The sequence below is a fragment of the Leucopleurus acutus genome, assembly GCF_964270905.1.
Source record: "Leucopleurus acutus genome assembly, chromosome: 6".
Lineage (NCBI taxonomy): Eukaryota > Metazoa > Chordata > Mammalia > Artiodactyla > Delphinidae > Leucopleurus > Leucopleurus acutus.
Genome location: NC_139149.1, coordinates 3745201 through 3770132, shown reverse-complemented (window position 1 = coordinate 3770132; position 24932 = coordinate 3745201). Strand labels below are relative to the sequence as shown.

Genomic DNA, 24932 nt, shown 5'->3' with positions numbered 1-24932 from the left:
GAGGGTGGGAGGGAGGGAGACGCAAGAGGGAAGAGATACGGGAACATATGTATATGTATAACTGATTCACTTTGTTATAAAGCAGAAACGAACACACCATTGTAAAGCAATTATACTCCAATAAAGATGTTAAAAAAATAAAAATAAATTAAAAAAAAAACTACAATGAGATATCATCTCACACCAGTCAGAATGGCCATCATCAAAAAATCTAGAAACAATAAATGCTGGAGAGGGTGTGGAGAAAAGGGAACACTCTTGCACTGCTGGTGGGAATGTGAATTGGTTCAGCCAGTATGGAGAACAGTATGGAGGTTCCTTAAAAAACTACAAATAGAACTACCATATGACCTTGCAATCCCACTACTGGGCATATACCCTGAGAAAACCAAAATTCAAAAAGAGTCATGTACCAAAATGTTCATTGCAGCTCTATTTAGAATAGCCCAGAGATGGAAACAACCTAAGTGCCCATCATCGGATGAATGGATAAAGAAGATGTGGCACATATATACAATGGAATATTATTCAGCCATAAAAAGAAACGAAATTGAGCTATTTGTAATGAGGTGGATAGACCTAGAGTCTGTCATACAGAGTGAAGTAAGTCAGAAAGAAAAAGACAAATACCGTATGCCAACACATATATGTGGAATTTAAGAAGAAAAAAAAATGTCATGAAGAACGTAGGGGTAAGACAGGAATAAAGACACAGACCTGCTGGAGAACGGACTTGAGGATATGGGGAGGGGGAAGGGTGAGCTGTGACAGGGCGAGAGAGAGTCATGGACATATACACACTAACAAACGTAAGGTAGATAGCTAGTGGGAAGCAGCCGCATGGCACAGGGATATCCGCTCGGTGCTTTGTGACCGCCTGGAGGGGTGGGCTAGGGAGGGTGGGAGGGAGGGAGACGCAAGAGGGAAGAGATCTGGGAACGTATGTATATGTATAACTGATTCACTTTGTTATAAAGCAGAAACTAACACACCATTGTAAAGCAATTATACCCAAATAAAGATGTTAAAAAAAAAAAAGACAGTTTAAACCCAGAAAAAAAAAAATACCTAGAGACAAATGACAATGAAAACACGACGATCCAAAACCTATGGGATGCAGCAAAAGCAGTTCTAAGAGGGAAGTTTATATCTATACAAGCAACCCTCAAGAAATAAGAAAAATTGCAAATAAACAATCTAACCTTAAACCTAAAGGAACTAGAGAAAGAAGAACAAACAAAACCCAAAGTTAGAAGAAGAAAAGAAATCATAAAGATCAGAGCAGAAATAAACGAAACAGAAACAAAGAAAACAAAAGCAAAGATCAATAAAACTAAAAGCTGGTTCTTTGAGAAGATAAACAAAATTGATAAACCATTAGCCAGACTCATCAAGAAAATGAGGGAGAGGACTCAAATCAATAAAATTAGAAATGAAAAAGAAGTTACAACAGACACTGCAGAAATACAAAGCATCCTAAGAGACTACTACAAGCAACTCTATGCCAATGAAATGGACAATGTGGAAGAAATGGACAAATTCTTAGAAAGGTATAACCTTCCAAGACTGAACCAGGAAGAAATAGAAAATATGCACAGACCAATCATAAGTAATGAAATTGAAACTGTGATTAAAAATCTTCCAACAAACAGAAGTCCAGGACCAGATGGCTTCACAGGTGAATTCTATCAAACATTTAGAGAAGAGCTAACACCCATCCTTCTCAAACTCTTCCAAAAAACTGCAGAGGAAGGAACACTCTCAAACTCATTCTATGAGGCCACCATCACCCTGAAACTAAAACCAGACAAAGATACTACAAAAAAGGAAAATTACAGACTTATATCACTGATGAATATAGATGCAAAAATCCCCAGCAAAATACTAGCAAACAGAATCCAACAACACATTAAAAGGATCCTACACCATGATCAGGTGTGAGTTATCCCAGGCATGCAAGGATTCTTCAATATACGCAAATCAATCAATGTGACACACCATATTAACAAATTGAAGAAAAAAACCATATGATCATCTCAATAGAGGCAGAAAAAGCTTTTGACAAAATTCCACACACTTTTATGATAAAAACTCTCCAGAAAGTGGGCATAGAGGGAACCTACCTCAACATAATAAAGGCCATACATGACAAACCCACAGAAAACATCATTCTCAATGGTGAAAAACTGAAAGCATTTCCTCTAAGATCAGGAACAAGACAAGGATGTCCACTCTCACCACTGCTATTCAAAATAGTTTTGGAAGTCCTAGCCACGGCAATCAGAGAAGAAAAAGAAATAAAAGGAATCCAAATTGGAAAAGAAGTAAAACTGTCACTGTTTGCAGATGACATGATAATATACATAGAGAATCCCAAAAATGCCACCAGAAAACTACTAGAGCTAATCAATGAATTTGGTAAAGTTGCAGGATACAAAATTAATGCACAGAAATCTCTGGCATTCCTATACACTAATGATGAAAAATCTGAAAGAGAAATTAAGGTAACACTCCCATTTACCACTGCAACAAAAAGAATAAAATATCTAGGAATAAACCAACCTAGGGAGACAAAAGACCCGTATGCAGAAAACTATACGACACTGATGAAAGAAATTAAAGATGATACCAACAGATGGAGAGATATACCATGTTCTTGGATTGGAAGAATCAATAATGTGAAAATGACTATACTACCCAAAGAAATCTACAGATTCAATGCAATTCCTATGACATTACCAATGGCATTTTTTATGGAACTAGAACAAATAATCTTAAAATTTGTATGGAGATACAAAAGACCCCGAATAGCCAAAGCAGTCTTGAGGGAAAAAAACAGAGCTAGAGGAATCAGACTCCATGACTTCAGACTATATTACAAAGCTACAGTAATCAAGAGAATATGGTATTGACACAAAAACAGAAACATAGATCAATGGAACAAGATAGAAAGCCCAGAGGTAAACCCACGCACCTATGGTCAACTAATCTATGACAAAGGAGGCAAAGATATATAATGGAGAAAAGACAGTCTCTTCAGTAAGTGGTGCTGGGAAAACTGGACAGTTACATGTAAAAGAATGAAATTAGAACACTCCCTAACACCATACACAAAAATAAACTCAAAATGGACTCGAGACCTAAATGTAAGACCGGACACTATAAAACTCTTAGAGGAAAACATAGGAAGAACACTCTTTGACATAAATCATAGCAAGATCTTTTTTGATCCACCTCCTAGAGTAATGGAAATAAAAACAAAAATAAACAAATGGGACCTAATGAAACGTCAAAGCTTTTGCACAGCAAAGGACACCATAAAAAAGACCAAAAGGCAACCCTCAGAATGGGAGAAAATATTTGCAAACTAATCAACGGACAAAGGATTAATCTGCAAAATATATAAACAGGTCATGCAGCTCAATATTAAAGAAACAAACAACCCAATCCAAAAATGGGCAGAGGACCTAAATAGACATTTCTCCAAAGAAGACATACAGATGGCCAAGAAGCATATGGAAAGCTGCTCAACATCACTAATTATCAGAGAAATGCAAACCAAAATTACAATGAGGTATCATCTCACACCAGTTAGAATGGGCATCATCAGAAAATCTACAAACAACAAATGCTGGAGAGGGTGTGGAGAAAAGGGAACCCTCTTGCACTGTTGGTGGGAATGTAAACTGATACAGCCACTATGGAGAACAGAATGGAGGTTCCTTAAAAAACTAAAAATAGAATTACCATATGATCCAGCAATCCCACTACTGGGCATATACCCAGAGAAAACCATAATTCAAAAAGACACATGCACCCCAATGTTCACTGCAGCACTATTTACAATAGCCAGGTCATGGAAGCAACCTAAATGCCCATCGACAGACGAATGGATAAAGAAGTTGTGGTACATATATACAAGGAATATTACTCAGCCATAAAAAGGAACGAAATTGAGTCATTTGTTGAGATGTCAATGGATCTAGAGACTGTCATACATAATGAAGTAAGTCAAAAAGAGAAAAACAAATATCGTATATTAACACGTGTATGTGGAATCTAGAAAAATGGTACAGATGAGCCGGGTTGCAGGGCAGAAGTTGAGACAGAGATGGAGAGAACAAACGTATGGACACCAAGGGGGGGAAACTGTGGGGGGGTGTTGATGGTGGTGTGAATTGGGCAATTGGGATTGACATGTATACACTGATGTGTATAAAACTGATGACTAATAAGAACCTGCTGTATAAAACAAACAAAAAAACAAAAAAACTAATACTAAACTTTCTTTGGGTTATTTGTATGGAAATATATCAATATAAATGTTTCAGCCGTTACATGAAATTCCTAAAAATCTTATATATTCTGGTATAATGTTATAAATCATAGTTCTAGTTATTACTTTAAAATGTATATCTCAGAAATAACTAAATTTCCTTTTCAACTGTATTATTATGAACTTTCATCAAATCTTTAACCGTGGTCATTTTTAAGTGTTTTGTCATTTACAGACAGTTCTGGGTGTACTCTGATGCTTTTGCAAAAATGTTCCTGTAAAAGGGTTTCATCTTCAAGGAATTCATGGAAAAGACTCTGACAAGTACAGGTTTCTGGCAACTGACTATACTGCTGAAATATACTGCTGAATGAATAAGCATTTTCAGAACTCTAATGGAAAACTGATGAATTCATAAAAGTGCTAACAAAAGATCAAGATGAAAAAAAATTAATTAATGGGACTGAGTGAACTGATGAGGATGATTATAATTTTTGTGACTTTGTTTGAATTTAAAAAAAAGTTAAAAAAAAAAGGCAAAAGCATTTCCTCTAACATCAGACACAAGACAAGGATGCCCACTTTTGTCACTTTCATACAACGTAGTCCTAGCCACAGCAATCAGAGAAGGAAAAGAAATAAAAGGAATCTAAATTGGAAAGGAAGAAGTAAAACTGTCACTGTTTGCAGATGACATGGTAATATATATAAGAAAATCCTAAAGATGCCACCAAAACACTGTTAAAACTATTTCATGAAATCACTAAAGTTGCAGGATACAAAATTAATATACAGAAATCTGTTGCATTTCTATACACTAACAATGAACTAATGAAGGAAAAATTAGGAACTCAATCCCATTTACAGTTGCATCAAGGAGAATAAAATACTTAGGAATGAATCTAACTAAGAAGGTAAAAGACCTATACTTGGAAAACTATAACACACTGGTGAACGAAATTGAAGATGACACAAAGAAATGCAAAGATCTACAGTGGTCATGTACTGGAAGAATTAATACTGTTAAAATGACCACACTACCCAGCAATCTGCAGATTCAATGTAATCCCTATGAAAATACCAAGGCATTTTTCACAGAACTAGCACAAATAATTCTGAAATTTGTACAGCAACACAACAGACTCTAAATAGCCAAAAGAGTCTTGAAAAAGAAAAACAAAGCTTGAGGTATCACATGCCCTGATTTCAAACTATATTACAAAGTGATAGTAATCAAAACAGTATGGTACTGGCACAAAAACAGACACACAGATCAATGTAACAGAACAGACAGCCCAGAAATAAACCCACATTTATATGGGCTATTATTCTATGACAAAGAAAGCAAGAATATACAATGGGGAAAGACAGTCTCTTCAATAAATGGTGTTGGGAAAACTGGACAGCTACATGCAAAAGAATCATTTTCTTACATCATGAACAAAAATAAATTCAAAATGGATTAAAGACTAAATATAAGACCTGAAACCATAAAATCCCTAAAAAAAAATAGGTAGTACACTCTTTGACATCAGTCTTAGCAATATTTTTTGGATATGTTTCCTCAGGCAAGGGAAACAAAAGCAAAAATAAATGGGACTACAGAAAATAAAAAGCTTTTATACAATGAAAGATAATATCAACAAAATGAAAACGCCACCTACTGAATGGGAGAAGATATTTACAAACCATATATCCAATATGGGTTTATATCCAAAATACACAAAGAACTCATACAACCAATATTAAAAAAAACAATCAGATTAAAAAATGGGCAGAGGATCTGAATACACATTTTTCCAAAGAAGACAAAGAAATGGCCAGACACAGGAAAACATGCCCAACGTCAGTCATCATCAGGGAAATACAAATTAAAACCACAAGATATCACCTCACACGTGTCAGACTGGCTATTATGAAAAAGAAAACAAATAAGACGTGTTGGCGAGGATGTGGAAAAAAGAATTCTTGTATACTGGTGGTGGGAATGTAAATTGGTATAGTCACTATGGAAAACAGTATGAAGCTTCCTCAAAAAATAAAAAATAGGGAGTTCCGTGGTGGCCTAGTGGTTAGGATTCTGGGTTTTCACTGCCATGGCCCAGGTTCAATCCCTGGTCGGGGAACTGAGATCCTGCAAGCTGTGCAGCACAACCAAAAAAGAAAAAACAAAACAAAACAAAAACTACCATAAGATCCAGCAATTCCACTAAACAGAAACACTAAATTCAAAGAATATATGCACCCCTGTGTTTATTGCAGCATTATTTACAATAGCCAAGATATGGAAGAAATTTAAGTGTTCATTGACAGATGAATGGATAAAAAAGATGTGGTGGTGGTATTAATGGACTATTACTCAGCCATTAAAAAGAATGAAATCTTGCCTTTTTTGACAACAGGGATGGATCCAGAGGATACTACGCTTAAGTGAAGTAAGTCAGACAGAGAAAGACAAAGACTGTATGATTTCACTTACATGTGGAATCAAAAAGCAAAACAAATGAAAACCAAAACAAACATACAAAACAGAAACTGAGTCACAGATACAGAGAACAACAGGTGGTCACCAGAGGGAAGAGGGATGGGGAATAAGCGACATAGGTGAGGGAGATCAAGAGGTACAAACTTCCAGTTACAAAATAAATGAGTCATGGGGAAGAAATGTACCCTATTGGGAACATAGGAATAATACTGTAATAACTTTGTATGGTGACATACGGTAACTAGAAATATCAAACCACTGTACTGTGCACATGGAACTAACATAGTGTTGTAGGTCAATTATACTTCAATTAACCTTTAAAACACAGGTTAATTTGCTCTTTTATGCTACCTGTTCGCAAAGAGATGAAAGTAAAGAGTTAGAGCTTCATCTCTAAATCAGTCACGTGTCCCTTCATAGTCTGTCTTATGAAGACCTGCACAATCCCTGCTACTCTATGGGAAGTCAAGAAATACATGTACATATATATTGAAAGAGCAATTCCATGTGCTATACATTCATTATATCAGAGGTGGCCTTGAATCTCAAAGTTAGAAATAATTTTCTACTTCCACATCCTCTGAAGTCCAAAGCTAGAAAGAGCCAGAATTCCTAGTTCCAGTGGGGTTTTACAGATATGCCAAAGTCTTTGCTTATTTCTTCTAGAATAACAAATAACCCTAAATTCTCCTTTGCCAAACATCGTTTCAAGCCTGGAGGTAAGGTGTCCTTTACTGAGTAACTCCTATGGAAACTATGTCTATCTATTTGTAAATCTAAGTAAAGTGGGGTTAGAGATTCGCTTCTGGCATGATGGAGGAAGATGGCCTTCAGATTTTCTCCCCAAAAAGTAACTGTAAGTCTGGACAAGATTGCCAAAGACAACCATTTCAGCACTCTGGATCAAGCATAGGTATACAAATGCAGTGTTTATCCATGAAAATAACCTCAGGTAAGAACAGTGTGAGTTTGAGGCATGTATGCCTAAAGCTATCTCCCTTCTCCCACCAGCTCCATCAGAGTGGTACTTCAGCCAGGGCTGGACAGCAAGTGAACACTAGCAGCTTTGCTGCCATTGTCTTAGTGGTGATCGCAGTGGCAAGTGAGTGGGGAAACCAGCAGTTGCAGACCTGAGTGTCGGGCAAGCAGTGGACCAGCAGAACAGTTGAGGGTTTATCAGGGAGCTCCTGGATGCAAGACAATGAAAGGGGGCTTGCTAAGCTCTCCACATGTCTTGGGTTGACTAGAAGCTGTGATGTGCACAGCAGAGACTGGAGTGGACCCAAGCCACCCACATCTTTGGCCGATGGAGACTGAGTTCATGTGCAGAGATGAGAGAGCCCACACAAAGTATAAGCCAGGACAGTCTTGAAAAGAGCTTAAGTAGTAATGTACTTTTCAGTCCACACACAAGTAAATCAGATTAACAACCAAAAATCATTTAATGTAATACACTATATCTTATGAACTCAACTATGTCCCCCTCAAATTTATATGTTGAAAATCGAACTCCTATTGTGATGGTATTTGGAGATGGGGCCTTTGGGAGGTAATCAGGTCATGAGGGTGGAGCAACTGGTCCAATGGGATAAGACCAGAGAGCACTCTCTCTCTCCACCATGTGAGAAGGCAGCCACCTACAAGCCAGGAACAGTCCTTACCAGGAACCGAATTGGCCAGCACCTTGACCTAGACTCCCAGTCTCCAGAAGTGTGAGAAAAATAAATTTGTTTTTTAAGTCACCAAAATACCAGTGTGTGGTATTTTGTTACGGCAACCTGAGCTGACTAAGACATATGAATAGGATTCAAGGCAAAAAAAGATATGATATCTCAAAGACACAGAAAAAAATTTGACAAAATCCAACACTCATTCATGGTAAAAACTTTCACCAAACTAGGAATACAAAGGAACATCCTCCTTCAGATAAAGGGCATCTGTGAAAATCCTAAAACTAACATCATAATAAATGGTTGAAACTAAAGCTTTCCTTTTAAGACTGGGAACAAGGCAAAGATGTGAACTTTGGCTTCTGTTCAGCATTGTACTGATACCAGTGCAATAAGACAAAAAAACAAAAAGACACCTCCCATTGGAATGGAGGAAGTCAAACTGTCTTTATTCAGAGATGACACAATCCTAAGTGTAGAAAATACTAAGGAAATCCAGAAGAAAATTACTAGAATAAATGAGTTTAGCAAGGCTAGGCATAAAAAAAATCAATATAAAAATGAGTTCTATTTTTTACATGCTAGCAATAAGCAAACCACAAATGAAATTAAGACAATTCCATTCATAATAGCACCAAACAGAATAAAATATTTAGGAATAAATGTAAAAGAAATGAGGTAATTGGTGAAAAAATTAAAAATGGTCTAAGTAAATGGAGAGTTCACATTTGTGGATTAAAAGATTTAATATTGGGGGCTTCCCTGGTGGCGCAGTGGTTGAGCATCTGCCTGCTAATGCAGGGGACACGGGTTCAAGCCCTGGTCTGGGAAGATCCCACATGCCGCGGAGCAACTAGGCCCGTGAGCCACAACTACTGAGCCTGCGCGTCTGGAGCCTGTGCTCCGCAACGAGAGAGGCCACGATAGTGAGAGGCCCGGGTACCGTGATGAAAAGTGGCCCCCGCTTGCTGCAACTAGAGAAAGCCCTCACACAGAAACGAAGACCCAACACAGCCAAAAATAAATAAATAAATAAATAAATAAAATAAATACACTGCATTATTAAAGAAAAAAAGATTTAATATTGTTAAGATTGTGTGTTAGTTTCCTAGGGTTTCCTTAAAATACTACAAACCATGTGATTTAAAACAAAAGGAATTTATTCTCTCTCAGTTCTGGAGGCTAGAAGTCTGAAATCAAGGTGTTGGCAGTCTATGCTTCCTCTGAAGGCTCAAGGGAAGAATTCTTCCTTGACTCTTCCTAGCTTCTCATGGTTGCTATCCATCTTTGGCGTTCCTTGGCTCATAGCTGCATTGTTCCAATCTCTGCCTCTTTCCCTGCATGGTGTTGCCCCATGGTGTTGTGTATCTCTGTATTAAAATTTCTATTTTCTTATAAGGACACCAATCAATGAATTAATCCAGTTTGACTTCATTTTAACTTGCTTACATTGTCAAAGACCCTATAGTAAGGTCACATGCACAGATTATCAGGGGATAGGATTTGAACATATCTATCTGGGGGACACAATTCAACCTAACAAATGGCAATACTTCCCAAACTGATTTATGGATTCAATGCAATCCCTACCAAAACCCCAGCTGGCTTTTGCAGAAGTTTAGTTGACCCTAAAATGTGTATGGAAATTCAAAGGGTCTAGAATAGACAAAACAGTTTTGAAAAAGAAACAAGTTGGAGGATTTATATCACCTAATTCCAAAACTTACTATAAAGCTACAGTAATAAAGACAGTGTAGTATGTAGTATTTGTGTAAGGACAGGCATACAAGATTAATGAAATAATTGAAAGCCCGTATATCCTTATATGGTAAATTTGTTTTTGACAAAGTTGCCACGACAATTCAATAGGAAAAGAATAATCTTTTCAACAAATGGTGATAGGACAGAAGAATATATTCGTAGGCAAAAACAAAAAAACAAACTTAGATCCTTTCCTCACAACATATACAACAATTTACTCAAAGTGGGTCACGAATCTATGTGCAAGTACTAAAAGTGCTAGAAGAAAACAGAGGAGAAAAGTATATCTTTGGGTTAGGCAAAGAGTTCTTAGATATGACATCAAAAGCATGAGTCATGAAAGAAACAAATAGCTAAAACGGACTTCATTAAAATGAAAAAATTTTTTGAGTTTCAAAAAAACATCACTCAGAAAATGAAAAGCTAAGGTAGGGTCTAGAGGGAAATATTTGTAAATCATTTTCCTGATGAAGAAGTTGCATGAGAAATACACAAACAACTCTGAGGATTTAATAAGAAAACAATCCAATTTAAAAATGGTTAAAAGACCCGAATGAATATCACAGAGGCATACAAATGGCTAAAAAGCACATGAAAAAATGCTCAACATCGTTAGTCACTCAGGAAATGTAAATCAAACCATAGGAGACATTACTACCTACTCTCTAGGATGTCTACAATCAAAAAGACAAACTATAACAAGTGTTGGAAAGGATGTGGAGAAACTGGAACACTTAAACACTGTTAGTGGGAATATAAAATGATACAGCCACTTTGGGAAATAATTTTGCATTTTTTTTAAAGGTTAAACCTAAGCTTACCATTTAAACCAGCCCTTCCACTCCTAGAAATCTACCAAGAAGCGTGAAGAAAGCTCATATGAGAATATTCACAGCAGTTCATTACTCATACTAACCAAAAACTGGCAACAATCCAAATGTCATCCACTGGTGATTAAGCAAAATGTGGCCATATCCATACAATGGAATACCATTTAGTAATTAAAAGGAATAGAATATGGCCATATGCTACACATGGATGAACCTCAAAAACATCATGAAAGTAAAGCAGACACAAAAACTGGATATTGTACAATCTCATTTATATGAAATATCCAGAAGGGCAAATTTATACATACAGTAAGTAGATCAGTAGTTGTGTGGGGTTGGGGTGAGAGCAGGCATTGATTGCAAAAAAACTGGGCTTGAGGAGAACTTCTGGGGTGACGGAAATGTTTTAAAACTGGACTGTGGTTGCATAACTACGTATCTACTAAAAATGAGTGAACTGTACATTCAAAATGGAGGAATTTTATAGTAAGTTATATATCAAGAAAGCTGAAAAAATGTGACGTTATTGCTGCACTACAAGAGATGTGTCAAAGACACCACAGCAAAGGAGAAAAGGGCAACCAACCAACTTTGCCTGTGTAAGTGGGGAAGAAGCCAAGGACAGAGAGGGACAGCAAGGCAGAAAGGAATACACAGATTTATTTCCTCAACAAATATCTATTGTCTACTCTGTTTTAGGTGCCTGAGAACACATCAGAAGCAAAGTCTACACCTGTAAAACTCCTATGTTAATGGGAAGATAGGAAATAAACAATAACAAACATGATAAACAAGTTAAAAGTATGTATAGACAATATTTGAATTTAACATTAAATGATGAGGGCTTCCCTGGTGGCACAGTGGTTGAGAGTCTGACTGCCGATGCAGGGGGCATGGGTTCGAGCCCTGGTCTGGGAGGATCCCACATGCCGCGGAGCGGCCTGCCCCGTGAGCCACAATTACTGAGCCTGCGTGTCTGGAGCCTGTGCTCCGCAACAGGAGAGGCCGCGATAGTGAGAGGCCCTTGCACCGCGATGAGGAGTGGCCCCCGCTCGCCACAACTGGAGAGAGCCCTTGCACAGAAATGAAGAGCCAACACAGCCATAAATAAATAAATAAAATTAAAAAAAAAAACAAAACAAAAAAAACATTAAATGATGAGATTCCTCAGGCACAAGGGGAAGGGCAGGTACAGGACATAGGATGTGCCACAGAAGAACTAGGGTATGCGGTTTCACTGTGTTCAGTGAGCCCTGTGACTGGGGGTGTACAGAAAAATAACCAAAGATGGCAACAAAAAGGTCAAAGTAGGAATCAGAAGTGACACTCAATGTTTCATTTAATTATTCTGCACCACATAGGTATTTTCATTGGTACAGATGAAACTGAGATTAGGGCATTTGCCTGGCAAAATGATAGTAACAGTATGTACTGAAGATGGTCTTTATTGGACTAACAGTGCTTGGCATGTAGTAAATGCCCTAAAAATGCTTGCCTTTATGTTTATTATTAATATTATGGTGTCATAGTGCCTAAATTATTAAGTTCTATAGTCTATCAGGAAACCTATACAAAATGAATCAAGAAGAGATATAAAAAAAGATTTGCCTCCTTCTCTTTCAAAATGATCCTTGCAAGAACAGTACACAGAAGTGTATTTCTAATCCTTAGGGCATGGGTTCATAGCACTGCAGTTCTCTCCTCCAGAAATACCTTTATAGCCCTTCCTTAAATTTATGGACAGTTTTAAAAATTATCTAAAGCTTTCTTTCTTAGGCCACAAACTCAGTGCAGACAAAGGGCAAGTCTATCAATAACAGAATACTCCACAGAGGTTATTGTGAAGATTGAGTTAATATATGCATGCACTAAAGTGTTAACTCAGGAGGCCTGGGTTGCCCAAACCCTGAACATCTCAAAGATCTTCAGGACTGGCCCTTGACCGGCTCCTGAGATATCCTCTGAGCCCTTGGGATATCCTGCTAGTACAGTATATTTGTATGCCTTTCTTTGGGCCACACTGTTATCAGCCTGACCAGACAGTTTATGCTAACAGTGTGACTTATGGTGAACGATTTTGTAGGCCTGAAGTCCTTGGTTTGACCTCTGGGAGTGCTGGAGATTGAGTAGCTAAGGTCAGCCACATGGGCAAGAAAATCCTGGACACCAAGAAAATCCTGGACACCAAGACTCAGGAGAGTTTCCCTAGTTTGCAACATTTTGTCACTGGGAGAGTTAAGTGCATCCCCATGCAAGTTCACTGGGAAGGGACATCTGGAAGCTTGTACCTGGTTTCTCCCGGACTTCACCCCATGCCTTTTCCCTTTGCTCATTTTAAATCTGTATCCTTTCACTGTAATAAACCATAACAAAAAGGAGAGCAATTTTTTGGGAGGGAGCTCTGTGAATCCTTCCAGTGAATCACTGAGCCTAAAGGTGGTCTTGGGGACCCATGACAGAATATGGAAGTCCTTAGAAAAGCACCTGGCATCTAGTGAGCAATATATGGATAATTACTATTGCCAAGTGCAGAGAAGTCATTTAAAAGTTTAAGGATAGCCAGAGAGTGCTATTATTTCTGCCAATCTCTGATCTCAATTTCCATAGTAGGTTGGGGCTAAGATGATTAAACAAGAACATACTTCTTTCATCACAAGCTTGAGACACACTGGATTTGATGGCAACACTTAAGTCAATTTCCAGGAAATTCTGGTTCTAGTTAGTAGACAATACTAAAACAGAATGAATGTTTAAATGTTAATAGAAACAGGCTGACAATAATCAGATTAGAAACAGTAAAATACAACAGAGATCTCACAATATAGCATACCTTGATTTCCTTTATGCTTGGAAGTGATGCATTTAGAAATTCCTCAGTTAATCTCTTCCAACTAGCAGCTTTGCTGAGATCAGAATGAATGATGAATTTTTCATAAATCCTAAAACGTTAAAAAAAAAATCAACCGGTAACTGTAAAACTATATTAACAAAAAGGTCTGTAAGAAAATTTATATATATCTGAACATGCACATATATATATACACACATATAAACTTACCCTTCTATTGTCTTTTCTACTTTGTGGCTGTTGACATCTAAGAAACGATGAAATCTAAACGAGAAAATGTAATTCTTATAACAATCTTGTCATAAAGCTATGCAGATTAGTCTCACAACCATGCACATCTCCCCGACACCCTATCCTCAGCTATATGTTTCCAGTGAGTGCACCTCTCTCCCTGTATCACCTCTATCATTCATGCAAACAACCACTGAATCTGAGAGACTTCTCAAGCATTCTTTCCACAGGACACAGGCTGTCCTGAGCTACGCAACCCTGTCCTCTGTCTTTTCATAATGCCACGTGTCTAAGTCCAGCACAATACATTCTATAGCAGGGGTTCCTAACCTTTTTATGCCAGCGAAGCCCAGTGAATCCTAGGGACCCCTTCTCAGGATAATGCTTTTAATCATAAAATGAAATACAAAAGAAGCCAAGCATAGTGAAATACAATTGTGAAATATTTTTTTTACTTTTTATATTTTTTGTGGTACGCGGGCCTCTCACTGTTGTGGCCTCTCCCATTGCGGAGCACAGGCTCCGGACGTGCAGGCTCAGCAGCCATGGCTCACAGGCCCAGCCGCTCCGCGGCATGTGGGATCTTCCCGGACTGGGGCACGAACCCCCAGGGAAGCCCTATATTTTTATTTTTATTTATTTATTTATTTGTGAAATATTTTTTTAAAGTTTGTGATACAGTAAGAGACATATATCTTTGTTACAGCATTAAATAACAAAATCTAGCAGTGGGTTCATAACTATGTAACAGTAAATGACATTTAAAAATATCTGCAATAACTACAATATGGCAGTGAAATATGTGATTTCTGCTGGTGACACAGTCATATAATAAGTTACTGCTTGTTGCTTTCATTCATAGTTGAAGGAAATGCTACTTTTTAGTTAGAGATTAGTGTAATTTTTTTCTTATCCAAATCCACAACATCTGAATTCTATCTTCAGGCCCTCAGGTTAAGAAGTCCTATTCTACATCATATGTAATTAATTTTTGTCTGTCTTACCGAAGGACAGAAGCTTTATTTTGCCTATCTATGAATTTCTAAGGCCTAGAATGTGGTCAGTTTTTTAAAAAACAAACATGAATTGTTCATTTTTCTGATGGATTAAAGCATCATGAAATTATAGTATAGCTCACTCAACTCTTGTTTTTCATCTTTTATTATCAAAGCCACATAATCTGTACTTGAAGTAAATTATACTACTAAATAACATATCAAATTCTAACCCAGTAAATGGCTGAGTGGAATACCATTTTACTTACAATAATTTAGTTTCTCAGTGTGCAAAAGTAGATAATAACTGCTAATGTCTCTCTCAACTCTAAAATGATGTCTACTTACCTACTGTCATTTAGAAATATTAATATAAAAAATTATTTGAGATACAGCATTTAAATTTCTCTATTTATATCACCTATTCAGGCATTGTTATATTTATAAGTTACATTTAAGAACTGAGTATTTTATTTCAGAAACTTGGGGGGGCTGTTAGACTCATCTATTCTTATTATAAACCGGGTAGGCACTTTATGATCATTAAGGTTGATAATCAAGATTACAGATTTTGCAAAACTGTTTACTATTCAAGAAGATTTCTATTGAAATTAAACAGGTAGAATATTAACAATGACTAACATTCTTCTGATAATTTTTTAAAAATAATAATTTAATTACAGGTAATGATCAAAACAGTATCGTCTAATTTACATGTTCCATAAAGAAAAATGGGAGTTCTGACTTCACCTAAGTACCTAAACTGAATAAATCTTTAAAAATTAATTACATGAAAAACTGTATTAGAAGTTGCATTAGGTGGCCAGGTGTACTCTATGCCAAGAACTGTTCTAGGTGCTGGAATAAGAACTGAACAAAACAGACGAAGATCCCTACCCTGGTGGAAGCTGTATTCTGCATGAAGGTGGGGGAGGAGACGACAAACAGTAACAACAGGTAAGTTATCCCATGTGTCACGCTACGCGTTTTGGAAAAAGAAAAAGAGCAGGGTAAAAGAGATCTGGAGTGGCCCAAGCAGGGAGGGAGAGTCAGCGAGAATACAGTTTTAAATTGGGTATGGCCATTATTTTGCTCTAAAACTTTACTCACCCATCCATTCAAAAAATTGTTTGATGGGCAGTGGCCCGCGCTAAGCGCAGTGGGCGGGGCAGGGAACTGGATAGACAGAACCCTTCCCTAGGGGCGCACTTCTAAGACTGGAGGACGACCCCCAGCAACCCACAACCCACTGTTCGAGCTTGCGTGTGTCACTGCGTCAGGGACCCAGAAGGCGCGAGGTCACCAAGCAGCTGGAGCGGCAAGGCGCGCTGGGGCTCTGCCGGTCGCGCCACGCGCCGCACACCTCGCCAGACCCCTTCCGTCCCCGGCTCCGGTGCAGCGCCCGCACCTGAAGTTGGACCAAGCGAAGTGCAAGGCGAGCTGGAAGTTGGGGTCCGCCTCGTCCTGGACGCCCGCCACAAGGCGGACGAGCTCGCGCACGTCGCGCTCTTGCCGTCGGTCCAGCCGGCTCCAAGACGGCGCCGGAGACGCCATACCTCCGGCGCTCCCGCAATCCTTCGCCCGGTCGCGCCCGCTCTCGCGAGTGTTCGAGCTACCGCCTAGTTGAGCGAGGCTGCGGCCTCTCTCGCGAGAGTTCGCGCTGCAATCGCGTTGAGCCCTGGCTCTGATTTTTGTTGGTGGCTTGGGTCTCACGTGGTTAAGTTTAGGAACGTCTTAAAAGGGGTAGACGTTATTAGTAGTTTTATTAATAATAGTCTCTGGCTAACCTTGGTTGATGGTTTAACTCCTAATGTTTTGAGAGCAGCCACTTCTCATTCGGTGTATCTGTTTGCACCTGCATTTCAGGTACCATGATCCGTTAGTTGCCCATTCTTCTCTAAGCTTCAGTTTCTCCTAGAGGTGATCTCCAGTGATCTTTGGGTCCCTCTCTGCCTACAAGGGCCACAGTACATGGCCCACGCTCTGGCAGGTGTAAGGAAAGTGCGTTGTCCCCCACACAGGCTGAGTGCTACACCTCCTGCTCTTGCCGTGACTCCCAGTGGCCAAAGGAGAATTTGGTAAACCTCGTTGGCCAGAGGTAGAGTAATGTCTTTGCTGTTCTTCGTAATTAAAACTGTACTTTAAAACTGTTTCCGTTAAGAATTGCTCGTAACCATTCCAAGACTTGTTACATAGAACTCTTTAATTTTTTCTTTTAGGGATCTACTGGGTTTTCATGTGGTTTATTACATTGCATTACCATAGTAAAAGATAGCTGATACACCACTGTCTCAGTCTGTTTGGGCTGCTGTAACAAAGTACCACATACTGGGTGGCTTATAAACAACAGAAACTTATTTCTCATATTTCTGGAGGCTGGATTTTGAGATCAGGGTGCCAGCATGATTGGGTGAGGGCCCGCTTGCTGTAAGCTGACTTCTGGTTGTGTCCTCACATGGTGAAAGGGGTAAGAGAGCTCACTGGGGCCTCTTTTATAAGGGCACTAATTCCATTCTTGAGGGCTCCACCCTCCTTTTCTAATCACCTCCCGAATACCAGCATATTGGGCATTAGGATTTCAAATTATGAATTTTGAGGGGACACAAACAACTACCTAAAACATAGGCTGCACACAACTGCACAAATCCCACAAGAAGGCGAAAATCATAGCAGTAGAAATGATTCTGTTAAATGGAATTTATACTCTCTCCCTAGGCAGTCTTTTCTACTCCAGTCTCAACTATCATCTGTGTGTTTATAACCCTCAAATTTGTGTATGCAGCTCACATTTTCCTTAGCGCTCCAAATCTATAATTGCTTATTGTACATCTCCAAAATCAAAGTATACATACACACTTACATGTGTCTTTCCTGCCTCCCTATGTAGCTGGTTGGTCTTGACCTCTGGAGGGATTCTTAGAAAACTTTCCACAGGGCACTCCCAATGACTTGGACCCAGTAGGGACTGAGCTACTCTCCCAGGCCTCCCTGGCTGTCCTGGGCCAATGTTCCCATTCTGGAAGGGGAATTGGAAATTTTTTCTAGAGGTGCCTCTGATGACTGAGCCCCATTCAAAATACAGTTGGCCCCCAGATATCCTCTGTGGGCCTCAAAGGCTGGTCACCCACTCTGCAGGGGATGTGGAAACATTTTTGGAAAGAACATACAAAGCAACAGGCTGGGTGCACTGCCATGTGTCCCTTACTGGCCTAGGCCAGTGCAGCCCTCCAGAATGGCCCTTGGATAAATTTTCTGGAAGTGCATGCAAAGAATAGGCCCCAGGCACCACTGCAGCCTGGCTAACAAACAGGCTGGGTGCACTGCCATGTGTCCCTTGCTGGCCTAGGCCAGTGCAGCCCTCCAGAATGGCCCTTGGATAAATTTTCTGGAAGTGCATGCAAAGAATAGGCCCCAGGCACCACTGCAGCCTGGCTAAGGGTGCCATCCCCATCCTCCTGTCCAGCCTGTCCCAATGTCCCCTTTGGAGGGACTTAGAGATATTTAAGGGGTGTTTCTGTCGAATGTGCCATATATGGGACTGTGCCAGTCCAGGGATGCCTACCACAGATCTACATGCCCAGCCAAGTTGGACTGGCTTTTAGAGGGAACTTACAAAAATTTGGGGGAGGTCCAATGCCCTTCCCTTCATCCATGGCCAGCCTGAGGTGATGCCCACCTCTGGAGGTGAAATTGGAAATGTTTGGGGGAGTTATAGCCAGTGACTAGGACAGATGCAGGATTGTGGTCAGAGTGCCCTCCCCAGGCCTGTCTGTACTAATGGGGCTGGTCCTGGCCTTGGAAGGGCAATTAGAAACTTTGGGGGTGGGGATCCCAATACCAGGACCTATCCAGTCTCCTTCTTCAGGCCTCCCTGGCCTGCCCAGGCCTTTCCACACCAGAGAGAGGCTTAGAAATGTTTTGAGGTATCTCCAAGGACCAGTCACCAGGCAGGAGCACAGCCAGGGCCAAGGTGCCTCTGCAGCCTCCAGGCTTGTCTTGGTGATGACCCCCCTCAAGAGGGAGACATCAATATCTTCAGAATGTGCACCCACCTTTTAGTCTCCAAGTGGGACCATGGCCAGAACTGGGGTGCCCCCTGTGGCCTCCCTATTGACCTGGGCTGGTACCTGACTCTGAATGAAAAGGGTGCCTCCCCAAAACGTTTCTCAATCCCCCTCCAGTGGCTGAGATGTGAACGGCCTGCCAGGGAGGCCTGGGGAGGGCTCTGGGCTCTGCCACAGTCCCACAAAGGCCCGGCTGTCAGCAGCACCCACCTGAGTGTTCCTAGCCCCGCTCTGGCCGAGACTGGCCCAAGCCAGATGGGAAGCAGGGGAGGGCAGCATGGACACAGCTCTGGTCCTGCATGGGCCCAAGTCATTAGTGTGCCTCCAAAAACATTTCCAAGTTCCCCTCAAAGGGTGGGTGTGTGCCACCATGAGCCTGCCAGGGAGGTCTGAGAGGGCACTAAGCGTCAGGCCCTGGTCCTGTGTGGGTCTGGTCATTGGATGGCCTCTGGATGTTCACCTCTGAAGGACGTGGGCACTGGCCCAGGTCAGCAAGGGCTGCCCAGGGAGAGTAATGTGTGAGGTCCAGTTTTTGACGTGCCCCCAGAAAATTTTATGTCCCACTTTGGTGGTGAACACCAGCCTGTGACTGACATGGAGGCTCCAAGAGGGAGTCTTCATCTCAGCTGTTGTTTCTGTATCCCCCTTACAAATGGGGATTGGTCTGAGCTGGCTAGAGAGGCCCCTGGAAGGGTGCCTTATGGGGCCCAGTCGTAGAAGGCACTCCTAAAACATTCCTAAGACCCATTCCAATGATGGGGAGCCAGTGAGAATCAAGAAGGACGTGCCCAGGCCTGGTGATATCCCATGTGGGCCTGGTCGTCTCATGCAGCCCCCCAAATGTTTTCATGTCCCAACCAGAGAAGGGGGCACTGCAGGCAGGTCAGATGCACCCTGAGATCCCACCGAGACTCCATGAGGTCCTCTATAGGGCAGGTCACTGGAGGTGGCACCCAACCACTTTCCTAATCTCTCATCAGTGGTGGAGACTGGCCTGGGATGGCCAGGGAGCCCCACGGAGTGTCCTGAGCATGGTCAGGCATGGGGCCTGGTCAACTGTGGAAAATGTCTCCAAGTCTTCTCTGTGCGTAGCACTGGGTAGGGATGCCATGGGGTGGTACTGGGGCCTAGACACAGTCCTGTGTGGGGCCTGGTTACCACATGTGTCTGTTGAAATTTTTACCAAGTCCCTTTTGGAGTCAGAGACTGATCTGGGTTGGACAGGGAGGCCCAGTGATAGCACCGTCCTGACCACAGTCCTAGGTGTGGCTCGGTGGTCAGATGTGCCTCCAGAGACACACAGAGATGTGTGTATCTGGAGTGGCCAGCCAGAGATGCCTGTGGAGGGGCAGATGGCCCAGCCACAGTCCCGCATGGGCCACTGTCATCACACGCCCCTTTAGAAAATGTTTCCATGTCCACTTCTGGACCTAGGGATGCTTGGAGAGGAAGTCTGGGACTGGCTTCCCCAGCATTGGGAGCACCTCACACAATGTTTTGTACAGTCCTGGAATGATTCAGGCAGAGAGGGGCGACTGTGGAAGCTGTCCATGCACACACCACACCGCTGCACAGGGCCCACCCTCTGAGGCCCAGAGAGTAAGAACTGCAAGAACTCATGGCACAGAACAACTCCATCCAAACCCTTCCACTAAAAGACTTGAGCAAACTGTGGCTTGTCTTTTGGCAGCATGTGTCTCTAGGATGACCCCAGGTCCCACCCACCACCCACCCCAAACAAAATACCTGCTTGGGAACGCCCAGTGCTGACATGAAGTGTTCCAGCCGACACCTGACGATTGGCCCCTGCCCTCCCTTTCTTAGAGGACTTACTGAAAGGAGTCTGTAATTGTATCTATCTCTTGCAACTCAGAAGCATCTCTCTCAAGGACCTGAGAGCCATTCCTTGGAAATGTAATCACTAAGATAAGGCCTCTGTCTCCCAGTCTCTGTCCTAACTTCCAAAACTGCCAGTGAACAAACACAGACGAACACGTTGCATCTGCACTGAGCAACCCTGTGTACTTCTTCAGCTCTCTGACTGTGCCCAGCCGTCACACGGCCCTCCATCATTCTCCCCTAAAATGCCCAAATCAGCTCTGCACTTATTGGAACAGAGCTCAGCTCTATCCCCTACTGTCAGAAGTTACTGAGTAAAACCTCTTTTCTGGCTTTAACTAATGTCTCGCTGTGTTTATCTTTGACAGGGGGCACCCGGGCCTGGCTGACTCTGCTTGGTCAGTGCGTTTCCCAATGTTTTCTGTCCCCCTCTGGTGGTGGGGACAATCCAGGATGGACAGGCAGGCCCTGGGGGCACCAAAGTGAGGTGAGGGGCTGGGCACGGTTCCACCTGGGCCCTGGTGAGCGTATGACTCTCCCTTACCATTTCCAGGCCACCCCCTGGCGTGGGGACAGCGGTCTGGGTTGGCCAGGGGTCCTAGAGGTTGCACACCTGGTCATGCCTCAGTCCTATGGGGTCTCAGTAATGAGCAGCCTCCACCAAAAAATGTCCAAATGGCGGGGGGTGGGGGGGAGGACCAGGACTGTTCAGAGAGGGCCAGGACTGGGCCAAGGAGGTGCCCCAGTCCCACCACAACCCTTCACAGGGTGCAGGTGGTTGCACACCATGAAGATGTCTCTGTCTCTCTCTGGAGGGGGGCCAGGAAGTCCTGGGGAGGGTGGTAGGGACTCCATCAAAGTCAGCTTGTGTCGGCTGTAGGAGGATATGGGACCCTGTTGCAGGATGCACCTCCAGAAGGTTTTCTGTGTTGCTTCAGAGGGGAGATGAAGCCAGCCAAGACGGGCCGAGAAGTGTCCACGTGGCCCTTTTTATTGAACCACCTTCAGAAGATGTTTCCAACTCACTGTTTAGAAACACATGTATATGAAACTGTATTTAGTGTTGTGTGTTTGTGGCAGACACTGTGTTGGGTGGGCTTTGTGTGTGAGACACTGTGAGTATGAGGGCTCGAAGCTTATTGGAGTGGGGTGTGTGTGTGAGAAAGAGAGAGACACTGTGTTGAGTGGTTTGTGTATTTGTGATCACTGTGTTTTGACCCCAGGAGGGCTCTTTTAGCTGTCTCCACCCTGCTTTGGGTGGTGAGCCAGCTGGCCATAGTTTGCTCCTTGCTGTTAATTAAGAGGGTGATTGTTTTCAAGTATCCTTGGTCACTTCTCTGGGTGATGGGTGGACAAAGGGATCCCCCAACTGCTCAGCTGCACAAACCAGGAAGTTAGCTTCTTTACTTGGAGTTGCAGGGGATGAGAAATGCTGATTCTCCCAGTGAAATGCTGGTCAGTGGGGGGCTGAGGGGAGAGGAGCCCTGCCTTCTTGGCCACCACCTGGAGAGGAGCTTTCAGCACACTGAGAAGGCTGGGGAGGAAGAGAGCTGGTTGTGCCTCAAATGCTGTAGACTGTTGCTGTTTTTATTGAGTGTTAATTGATTTAAAAAATAAATGTTGGGAATTTCCTGGCGGTGGTTAGGACTCTGAGCTTTTACTGCCAAGGGCATAGGTTCGATCCCTGGTCAGGGAACTAAGATCCTGCAAGCCACACGGCACAGCCAAAAATTAAAAAAACAAAAGTTTCTTCATTTCCTGTACAGTATGTCCTTAGGACTATTTTCAGATATTTTAAATGTTTTCACAGCTCCGCTTGTTTTGATGGCCCACAGAGCCTCTCATGCCAGCATCACGTAAGTGGAACCCTTGTCCATCTTTCTTTCTGATTTATCTACTTGTCTGTGTGTCTGAATGCTTAGTTATTTTCTATTTATCTGCGTCTGTATTGTTTCTCTGTCCATCCATTTATACATCTATTTGTCTATATCCCTTCAATGTGTCTGTCTTCTGTCTGTCTAGATGTCTTAATCTCTGTTCACCTATCTGACCGTCTGTTTACTCTTTTGGTTTTCTGTCTGATTCTCTGTCTGCCTATTTTTCTGTTTCTCTATTTCTAAGTCTCTCTCTGCTCCCTGTCTATCTATATAGCTGTCAATATGTCTCTCTGTCCATCTGTCAATACGTCTATTTATCCATTTCATCATCTATCACTATCATAATATTGATCTGTCCTTCTGTCTCTTTTTGTCCTGATTTTTTTTCTGTTTCTGTATCTTTCTGTGTGTCTGTATCTCTGTCATTCTGTTTGTCTAGATCTGTCTTTCTGTCTGTCAATCCTAGTAACTGTCTATCTTCAGGTCTCTGTATGTCTGTCATTTTGGCTTTCTACCTATCTTTTTGTCTATATTTATGCCTACTTTCTATCATCTCTGTTTTTGTTTCTTTCTTCCTATTTACCTACCTGTCTGTCTGTGTGAATGCTTGAATGTCCATCTATCTATCCCTCTATCTAGCCATCTGCCTGTCTCTCTATCTATCTAACTCCCTATGCAAGTATGTAGGGAGTATCTACATACTCTCTTTCTGTATGTGTTTCTATGTGGCCACTTGTCCATCTGTCTTTGTCTACCTTTACACTATTTGTTTATCTGACTGTCTGTCCATCTTTCAACTATCTTTCTGTTCATCTGTCAGTTTTAAACCTATTTTTGTATTCATAAGTTCATCTGCCATTCTGGTTTTTTAAACAGTTATAGTAAGATATTAACTCATCTACATATACTTCACCCATTTAAACCATATGATTCAATGGCTATTTTAGTATAGAGTTGTGCATCCTCACCATAAACAGTTTTAGAAAATTTAATTTTCTAAAGGAAATCCTGGATCTCTTAGCTATTATCTCGCAACCTCCATTCCCTCCAGCTTTAGGCAGCCACCAATCTACTTTTTTGTTTGCTTATTCTGGACACTTCATATAAATGGATTCGTGCAATAAATTGTCCTTGATGACTGGCTTTTTTCACTTGGCATAATGTTTTTAGGTTTATCCACGTAACATATATTAACTATCAATACTTAATTTCTTTTTTTCCAAATAATTTTATGATACCACTTTTTTTTTTTTTTGCAGTACGCGGGTCTCTCACTGTTGTGGCCTCTCCCGTTGTGGAGCACAGGCTCCGGACGCACAGGCCCAGCGGCCATGGCTCACAGGCCCAGCCTCTCCGTGGCATGTGGGATCCTCCCGGACCAGAGCACAAACCCGCGTCCCCTGCATCGGCAGGCGGACTCTCAACCACTGAGCCACCAGGGAAGCCCTATGATACCACTTTTTATTTACCCATTCATCAGTTGATAAACATTTGAGTTGTTTCCACTTACTGGCTCTTATGAATAATCTTGCTATGCATAATTGTGTACAAGTTTTTGTGTGGCTATATGTTTTAATTTCTCTTGGGTATATGCCTAGGAGTGGAATTTCTGGATTATTGAGGGAAAGTACAGAAAGTGTACCCCATTTCTCCTCACCCTCATACAGTTTCCCTCTTATTGACATTTTGTATTAGTGTGGCACATTTGTTACAATTGAAGAAATGATATTTATACATTATTATTAACTAAAGTCCATCATTTACATTAGGGTTTGTTCTTTGCATTAAATAGTTTATGGATTCTGACAAATGTGTATGTCACTTGTCCACCATTATAGTATCTTACAGAATAGTTTCACTGCCCTAAAAATCCCCTGTGCTCCAACTATTCACCCCTCCCTTCCTGGAAACCTTTGGCAAGCACTGGTACTTTTACTGTCTTTATAGTTTTGTGTCTTCATGAATATCATATAGTTGGAATCACACAGTATGTAGCCTTTTCAGATTGGTTCCTTTCACTTAGTAATATGCATTCAAGTTTCCCCCATGTCTTTTC

At 41.5% G+C, this 24932-nt stretch overlaps 1 protein-coding gene across 4 annotated transcripts in view; it reads right to left on the bottom strand.

Annotated features, from left to right (window-relative positions):
• The window catches only part of TUBGCP5 (tubulin gamma complex component 5), a 58612-nt gene extending 41939 nt beyond the window's left edge, over window positions 1-16673 (bottom strand). For 2 of the 4 annotated variants that reach the window (XM_082840695.1, XM_082840698.1), the window contains exons 1-3: window positions 16505-16673; window positions 14081-14134; window positions 13853-13961 (exon numbers count right to left, since the gene is read on the bottom strand). In XM_082840695.1, the coding sequence (XP_082696821.1) occupies window positions 13853-13961; window positions 14081-14134; window positions 16505-16650 (309 nt within the window). In that variant the 5' untranslated portion in view covers window positions 16651-16673. The other 2 variants (XM_082840696.1, XM_082840697.1) reach the window with 2 other exon arrangements.
• Window positions 16674-24932: the final 8259 nt, after the last annotated feature.